Raw genomic sequence first — 8,821 nt, 5'->3', positions numbered from 1 at the left:
CGGGGTGGGATCTTGGGCAGGAATTGTTCTCTGGCAGGGTGGGCAGGGGCTGGCATGGAATTGCCAGAGCAGCTGGGGCAGTGCCCAAGGCCAGGCTGGACATTGGGGCTGGGAGCAGCCTGGCACAGTAGGAGGTGTCCCTGCCATGGCAGGGGTGGGAATGGGATGATCCCTAAATTCCCTTCCAACCCAAGCCAGCCTGGAATTCCGTGATTCTGTTGACCCATTTCCATGCCTGTGGGGATTTCTGGCTGGATGTGAGGACTCCCTGCAATTTTCCCACTCACCAAAGGGATGCTGAAATTTTCAGAGATTAAAATATTAAATTAATTAAATAAAATGAAATTAAAGAAATTAAATTAATTAAAATTCAAAAGAATTCAACAACAACTGGCTGGGCAGAGCTCGAAGCACAGAGGTGACCCTCACCACCATCATCTGGAGCTCAGGGTGTTCCCAGCACCACTCCTGTCCTGTATTCCCTGAAGATCTCCAGAGCTCTCCCCCTTCCCTTGTAGGTGCACTCAGGGAACACAATCCAATCGTTCCAGTGTAAAACACCCTCTGGAAAAGGGGATTTAGTCCCTCACAGGGAAAACCTACCCAGGCTTCTGGGAATCCTCCCCTGAAGATGAGATTGGGACCTCTTCATCACTGTCCTGCACACTTCCTTCCTCTTCCTCATCCACATCCTTGGTGGGACTTTCTAAAGGTGAGGATTCATCCTGGCCTGGCTCAGGAGGAGGGCTCCCACCTATTTCCTTCCTGAAAAAGGGGGAAAAGGTGAGCCAGATTTGTTCATTTCCTCACCAGAGGAACTGGAAGCAAAACATGCAGCGGGTTTGGCTTTGCTGATTTCAAAACTGGTGATCTGAGGTAGCTGCTACCAGAGTTTCCAGGGAAATACCCAGTGACAAGGAATAAAATCAGCCTTGTTCCCACAAAGTCCTTCATTCTTAGAGTGGAGGAACTGCCCTGCATCCTATGGAATACAGGCCAGGCCGGATGAGCTCTCTTGAGAAGGATCTCAAGGACAACAGTCCCACCCTGTCCAGCTCTGGGCACACCTGGACAAAGGATAACCCTCTCCAAAAGAAATCTCCAAGGATTTGATCCAACCCCACATCTACACCAAGCCTGGTTCCCTGCTCCTTTCCCTCCACAAACCCCTCCAGCCTCAACTGCAGGGAATAGAATCATCATGGAATCCTGGAATGGTTTCAGTTGGAAGGGCCCTTAAACCCCCCCCCCCCCCCTGCCATGGGCAGGGACACCTCCCACTATCCCAGGCTGCTCCAAACCAAATCCAGCCTGGCCTTGGGCACTGCCAGGGATCCAGGGGCAGCCCCAGCTGCTCTGGGCACCCTGTGCCAGGGCCTCCCCCCCCCTCACAGGGAATTTCTTCCTAAGGAATAGTGTGAGAGGAGAGTGGGGCTTGGAACACAGACAGGAGAGTGTTGGCCAGATCTCCTGGTGCCTCCCTAAAAGCAGAAGAGCCCAGCAGAGCCCAGGGCTCACGTGGCCACCACAGCCTTGGTGCTTCCTCTGCTCCCTGGCACGAGGACTTCAGGGAAATGTCAGGGAGGAGCCAAGCAGGGATTTATTTGTGTAAACTGAAGGCTCTTGCTCTGCTCAAGACTGATTGTTCCCCCCTCCCTCCCCAAATCTCTTCTCCTTCTCTGCTGCTCTCCCAGCTCCCTCCATTCCTTCCTCCGTGGGCTGCACATTCCTGCCTGACCAGAGCTGGGCTCTGGGAACTGCTGGGTCCTGCACTTGGGGCACCATGAGGATTGGGGACAGCAGCTGGGAAAGGCCCTGGGGGTGACAGCAGGTGCCAGGGAACAGGGACAGGAGGAGAGGGAACGGCCTCAGGCTGGGCCAGGGGAGGCTCAGGGTGGATATTGGGAACATTCCTTCCCCAGAAGGGCTGTCTGGCCCTGGCACAGCTGCCCAGGGCAGGGGTGGAGTGCCCATTGCTGGAGGGATTTAAAAGCCCTGTGGATGTGGCACCTGGGGACATGGGGCAGGGGTGGCCTTGGCGGTGCTGGGGGATGGTTGGACTCAATGACCTTGGAGGGCTTTTCCAATCCTGACAATTCCACGATTCTGTGATTCTCGGAGGTAAAGGAGAACTTTCTGACTGCTTAACTCACATGAGCTGCTCATCGTCCTTCTTGGCTTCCTTCTTCCCATCAGGAACGGGGGATACAGGAGGACTTCCCTCAAGAGCCTCTTCATCCTCTTCCGGCTCCAAATCCTCATCCCCTTCATCTCCCCTTCCCTGGAAGCAGAGAGGAACAACCCATGTGTCTGCACCATGGAAACTGTCCAGGCCTCGCCCAGCAGCTCCTCCCTCCCCTGCTAGGGCCTCATCTGGGAATTAAAAACTCTGTGAGAGCCCAGGGCAGGATTTATGGATTATGTGTGATTTCTACACTTGGCTCCAGAAATTATAAGGATTAACACAGGGATCTCAGCAGAGGCAGGACCTCACCTTCCCCACGCCAGTGCTGGACAGGTCACTTTGTAGATGGCATTGTAGGTGGCTTTAAACTGAAAAGGGGCCTGTTTAAATGGGATTTTGGGAAGGAATTCCTAGCTGGGAGGGAGGGGAGGCCCTGGCACAGGGTGCCCAGAGAAGCTGGGGCTGCTCCTGGATCCCTGGAAGTGTCCAAGCCAGGTTGGATTTGGTTTGGAGCACCCTGGGATAGTGGGAGGTGTCCCACCCGATGGAACGGGATGATCTTTAACATCCTTTCCAACCCAGATCATTCTGGGATTCTAATTCCCGTTTAATAAATTATTCTGTGCAGATAAAGGGCCCAATTAATCCCTCTGCTGACAGGAATTCCTTTTATAATGCTGCATCTCTGCTCTGGACACTTTTTTTTTTGGCAAACTCACCCCAATGAGGTTTCTGAGTTTGATTTCAGCAGGGAAAAGCTGCATTGGAGGCAATTCCCATTTTGGCAGCAAAGGAGCCGGTTCTAAGGTGGATTCTGGGCCAGGTCAAGCCCCAGAATTACCATGTCCTCCTGCTTGTCCTGAGCCTCCTCAGTGTGCAGAGCAGCCCTCCACTCAGCCTTGGCCTCAGAGTCAGCAGCGAAGTCTCCGTGTCCCAGCCCGTACTTGCTGCGGAGCCTGAACTCCACTTCTTCCTCCTGTTGGCTGAGGAAAAACCAGCCCTTCAGGAATCCTGTCCCACACAGACACACCTGGGATCCCTGCCAAGGTCGGATTCCCAAAGAAAAACACCTTTTCCCTGTGGTTTTATCCCTCAACACCCATCCTGTTGTCCGCTCTCTTCCTCTCCTTTTCCATGACATTCCTTTAGGGATCTTGGATATTAAAGTTTTTTGATGGTTATTTCAAGGCTTCCCAGAAGCTTTTGATGGTCACATCAAGCCAAACCAACTCTGCTCAGTGCCATCACCTCGTTTGAACCTTTAATCCAGGTTGGACAGGGCTCGGAGCACCCTGGGATAGTGGGAGGTATCCCTGCCCATGGGATGGGATCCCATGGAATGGGACGATCCTTAAGGCTCTTCCCAACCCAAACCAGTCTGGAATTCTATGAACTTACCTTACAATCACTTTGAACTGTCTAAACACCTCCTGGATCTGCCTGACATTCACTATCTGAGGAAGAGAGGTACAAAGCCATCAATTTCGGTATTAATTCTCTAAAGGAGTTCCAAATAAATCAATTTAAAGGGTTTTTAAGACTGAGGGAAAGTCTCCTGGAGCTTCCAAACCAGCAAAAATGGAATGAAAACATGCAACACACTTAACATGCAAAAAGGAATTAAATCACAGTTCTGTGGTGGGTTTGGGGTGGAAAACAGCCTCTTCCAAGGATGTTTTCACTGCTCCTCTCTTGGAGGAAAATGGGGTGGAATCAGGATTTCAGTCCTTTTTTCACCACTTACATCGATTTCCTTAATGACTCCTCTGAGGTATTTCTGCACTTGAGATCTGATTTCTTCTCTCTGGGCTGCAGTCAGGGGCTTGTAACTTATGAAGGAATGATTTGCCTTAAAAAAAAAGATGGAAAAGTGAGAATCAGGGAGTTACAAACAGCTGAGGGGCCTGGGAGAACAGTGGGGACAAAGCTCTGAGCAGGTCCTGCCGTGGTGGGACAAGGAGTGATGGTCTTAAACTACCAGAGGGGAGATTCAGGCTGGATTTAAGGAAGGAATTCTTGGCTGTGAGGGTGGCACAGGATGCCCAGAGCAGCTGTGGCTGCTCCTGGACCCCTGGCAGTGCCCAAGGCCAGGCTGGATTTGGTTTGGAGCAGCCTGGGACAGTGGGAGGTGTCCCTGCCCATGGCAGGGGTGGAATGGGATGGGCTTTAAGGTCCCTTCCAACCCAAACCATTCCAGAATTCTGGAATTCCACTGGTCTGGCAGACACCTGGCATTGCTGTGCCCAGTTCTGCTTGGGATTCTCATCACCTGACTTGCCAGGAGATGGGATTTGGGAGCAACCAACCAACAGAAAGGCATCAGGAGCCTGGAAAGAAACCATCTCCAGTGGATTGAGATTCCAACACAATCCCTCTGTGTGGGATCTTGGGAGGTTTCCCTAAGCCCCAAAGGATGGTGCTGGAAGCAGAAGGAAGGACACAACCCCCCTGGACACTGAGTTCAGTGCTCCTTACAATGAAGTTCTGCATGTTTAGCTCCTGCTTCAGGAGTTGGATCTCCTCCTCCAAAGCCTTCACTGACACCTAACAGGGAAAAAAGGGTGAGCAAATGACTGAATTATATCGGGGGAAAAAAAAACCCTGCTAAAAACAGCACAAAATTGGCTGCTGGACAATATCCCAGCTGGATCCCAGCTCCCTCAGGGCCTGCAGCAGGGAATTTGTGGGTCTGGAAATCATTTTGCCTTTGATTAGCCCCCAACAGGATGGTTTCTGCTGGGTCCTGCCTGCACAGTCTGCCCAAGCCACCAAAGAAGGGCCACCTGCTTTATGAAGTGATGATTTCCTGACCTGGACCCGCAGGGACCAGCGAGTTCTGGGCTCTGGGATATCATCCTGGAAGCCAAGCATTGTGCAGGGCTCACCTCTGCCCTCAACTCAGCAGCTCTAACATGAACTGGGACAAAGGAGAGACTTCCCTGTGCTGTATTTGACTGAATTTCTCCATATCCATGGAATATCTCCAAGGATTCACTATTTCAAATGTGTTTTCAGAAAAGTGAATATAAAAAAATCTTGGGATTCGGGGAGAAGTGGACACTGAGCTGCTTTGAAGTGACCTCTGGAGCACCAAAGCACAAAAGTTCCCTTCCAATTCCAGCTCCTCCAGTTTGTTTTTCACTCTGAAAGTGCACTCAGGGCATCTAAAATCCTGTGGGCCTTTTCTTTTAAATGATCTCCTTGATTAACCAAGTTTTCTAATTGTGGAGAAGCTGTTCTGTTACCAGCAGCAACGGGGATAAAGCTGCAGGAGGACTGGAGATGATTTCCCTGCATATCAGAGGAATAATTCATAATAAAATCTCTCCGTTGAGAGCTGAATCCCATCAGAAAAAGTTGGGATATGCAGGAGAAAGAATTCCCAGGTGTCAGGGAAGATGTGAGGCTGTGCCTCAGAACAGGGAATTGTAATTCACTCCCCAGAAAAAGGGATTAATATTGATCCCTTTCATCACCCACCTAAAACCAGCAGTGTCAGCTTGGCTGAGGAAGGGTTGTTTATGAAACTACCCGATTTTCCTCTGCTTTTTACGGGTGTTATCCTAAATATGAACGAATCTGGGATAATCCCCCTTCCTCCAGCCCCTGCTGTCCGTACCTCCTTGTAAAAGGGCTCGTTGGGGACAGGCTCTGCTGTCACCCAGTTCATCCTGGTGGCAAAGCGAAGGGAAGACAGCTGGAAAACAACGGGTTTAAAGGAAATCAGAGAGATTTGAGCAGAGATACCATTTTCCTAATATTTTCTACTTAATTCCATCAGATCCAGGAGCACAGAAATCTAAAATGTATGAACTGCTCCAGGTGATTCCCTCCTGTTTGCTACGGATCCAGTTCCCACAGGGGGATTTTCACCTATTTTATCATTTCACAGGTTAAAAAACAACCTCCTGGGAGGTTCCTCCTGATCCCTGCTCCAGCAAGGAGCCAGCTCAGCTCTGCTGGGAACTGGGGCAATTCCAGTGAGTCCGTGATGTGATGTCCCATGGAAACACATTAAATAATAATAATAAAACTTCGAAAAACATCTTTATTTACTTATGTAAAAGCTTCATTACCTAGGCTTAGATTTTTAACTGAGTGTATAAAATAGGTGTAAAAATAATAATAATAATAATAATAATAACAACAACAACTCTCCAGTGAGCTTAAATCTGAGCAGCTCCTGCCTGCTGTGCTGCAGGCTCTCATGTGACAGGAGTCTGGTTTTGAGCCTTTGGGATAAGAGGAGCTCTCCAAAGTTTGGGATGTTTCCCTGCCAAAGCCTCCAGAGACTGTTCCTTAAAACCAAGCAGGAGCAAGGCTTGGATTCTGCAGGAATCCCCTCAACTCACAGTCTCTTCCACGTGAGATGCTTCCCCATAGATGTTCGTCACCAGCACAGTGTTGCAGTTTCCCCCTGGGAAGAAATGATAACAAAAATAAAGCAAATAACACAATTTGGGGTGATTTTTTTGTTGTTGTTTCCTTTTCTGCAGTGCCTGATATGATGTGCTGATTAAATCAGAGGAGAGGAATCACAGAATGGGTTGGGGTGGAAGGGGATTTAGGGATCATCCAGTGCCACCCCTGCCATGGGCAGGGACACCTCCCACTGTCCCAGGGTACTCCAAGTGTCCAACCTGGCCTTGGGCACTGCCAGGGATCCAGGGGCAGCCCCAGCTGCTCTGGGCACCCTGTGCCAGGGCCTGCCCACCCTCCCAGCCTGGAATTCCTTCCCAGTATCCCACCCAAGGCTACTTTCAGTTTGAAGAAGCACAGAGTGTAACTGTCCCTCTAAAGGGCACAGAAAAAGAGGCAGAGAGTGACTTAAAAATAAAGGGGAAATTTGTGTCTCATGGAATGACGATGCAGGAGGAAGATGGGAATGAAAACTCTGAGTTCCAGGTGTTTCCAAAGGTTCTGCTTTTCAGGATGCCCAGAGCAGCTGTGGCTGCCCCTGGATCCTTGGCAGTGCCCAAGGCCAGGCTGGACACTTGGAGTACCCGGGGACAGTGGGAGGTGTCCCTCAAGGGGTGGCACTGGATGAGCTTCAAGGTCCCTTCCAACCCAAACCATTCCAGGGTTCCACGATGAATTACAGCCTTAGGACTTGATCTGCTGCCTGAAACCCCAGTTTGCCAGGAGCTGCTGGAACTGCCAGCTCTTACCCAGCGAGTCCTTGAGGACGTGGGTGAGTTTGCTCTGGCGGAAGGGAATGTGCTCCCGCTTGGGGTCGGCCAGGGCGATGACGAGCTGCTCCAGGAACGACAGGGATTTGTTGATGTAGGAGGCTTCGACCCGGAGCTGCCCTTCCGACTGCAACGGAGACCAACAGGAAAAGATTCCATAATGGGGAAACAGCGGGAGAGAGGATATTCCCTGTCGAGGGGGAAAGCGCTGACTCCGAGGGTCAGGAGTTAATTCAGGCCCAAAAAATTCATCATCTGCAGCTTTCCTCAGTTTGGAAAGGAGTTTTCCTAAACCATGGTTTTCCATTACAAGTCTACAAGGATTTGCATTTCCTTCCCAAAGGGTAAATTGTGTGTTTGTCACAGGCTTGATGCCATTTTGGTTCTGATCAACACGGAACGGCATGGAATCAGGGAATTGCTGAGGTTGGAAAAGGCCTCTTAGATCGAGTCCAACCATCCCCCAGCACTGACCATGTCCCCAAGTGCCACATCCACAGGGCTGTTAAATCCCTCCAGCAATGGGGACTCCACCCCTGCCTGCCAGGGCCAGACAGCCCTTCTGGGGAAGGAATGTTCCCAATATCCACCCTGAGCCTCCCCCGGCCCCACGTGGGGCCGTTCCCTCTCCTCCTGTCCCTGTTCCCTTCGAGCAGAGCCCGCCCCCCCCGGCTGCCCCCTCCTGTCAGGGACTTGTGCAGAGCCACAAGGTCCCCCCTGAGCCTCCTTTGCTCCAGGCTGAGCATTCCCAGCTCCCTCAGGAATCCTCCAGCCCCTCCCCAGCTCCGTTCCCTTCCCTGTTTTTCCACAGTGTGGGCTCCAAAGGGACCTGAGCAGCTCCCATCACTCACCCCAGTCTTGCTCAGTCTCTCGGATCCCGCCAGGTCAATTAAGGTGATTTTAGATTTAAGGCATTTGGGATTTGTGTAATCTCTGGAACGACACTGAGGGAGAGAAGAAGAGAACCTGCACTTAGGAGCAGACAAAACTGAAACACAGGAAAAACCAGAACTGCAAAGGTCCTCTTGAACCCCTAGGAAGCCATTTCAGTGCCCAGGAACAAGGCTGGAGCTCTCACCTCAATGTACAAAGTGAAGATGCAGTGGGATCTGGAGGAATTCTTATTCAGGGTGTGCTCTCCTATCACTCTGTTGGTCTCACCCTGCCAATGGAGAGAAAATTCCAGGCTCAGCTCATGGAACTGTGGCTTTTTGAGGATAAGCCAGGCAACATCTCTGTGGTTCTTCCCATTTCCTGATGACTGGAAAAGCAAAGAGCTCCCCAAGCTTCAAATGGCCACGGATCTGAACCTCTGACAGGAACACAAAGGGATTTTGGAAGGGATCTTAAGGATCATCTCATCCCACCCCCTGGATGGGCAGGGACACCTCCCACTGTCCCAGGCTGCTCCCAGCCCCAATGTCCAGCCTGGCCTTGGGCACTGCCA

At 51.1% G+C, this 8,821-nt stretch overlaps 2 protein-coding genes across 3 annotated transcripts in view; one reads left to right on the top strand and one right to left on the bottom strand.

The window, feature by feature from the left end:
• KIF9 (kinesin family member 9) overlaps positions 1-8,821 on the bottom strand; it is a 19,497-nt gene that overhangs the window by 6,024 nt on the left and 4,652 nt on the right. Inside the window, 11 exon segments of the mRNA XM_017746792.1 lie at positions 604-765; positions 2,154-2,281; positions 3,027-3,168; positions 3,584-3,639; positions 3,930-4,034; positions 4,661-4,729; positions 5,805-5,882; positions 6,538-6,602; positions 7,354-7,501; positions 8,226-8,318; positions 8,453-8,536. Coding sequence (XP_017602281.1) covers positions 604-765; positions 2,154-2,281; positions 3,027-3,168; positions 3,584-3,639; positions 3,930-4,034; positions 4,661-4,729; positions 5,805-5,882; positions 6,538-6,602; positions 7,354-7,501; positions 8,226-8,318; positions 8,453-8,536 — 1,130 coding nt within the window.
• Positions 5,535-8,821, top strand: part of KLHL18 (kelch like family member 18) — a 27,742-nt gene continuing 24,455 nt past the window's right edge. For both annotated transcript variants that reach the window (XM_017746791.1, XM_017746790.1), the window contains exon 1: positions 5,535-5,593. In XM_017746791.1, the coding sequence (XP_017602280.1) occupies positions 5,550-5,593 (44 nt within the window). In that variant the 5' untranslated portion in view covers positions 5,535-5,549. The remainder of the gene's footprint in view (positions 5,594-8,821) is intronic.

Source organism: Corvus brachyrhynchos, unplaced genomic scaffold (genome assembly GCF_000691975.1).
Source record: "Corvus brachyrhynchos isolate BGI_N302 unplaced genomic scaffold, ASM69197v1 scaffold18, whole genome shotgun sequence".
NCBI lineage: Eukaryota > Metazoa > Chordata > Aves > Passeriformes > Corvidae > Corvus > Corvus brachyrhynchos.
Note: the sequence above shows the minus strand (reverse complement) of the source record. Positions and strands in the feature narration are given on the sequence as shown.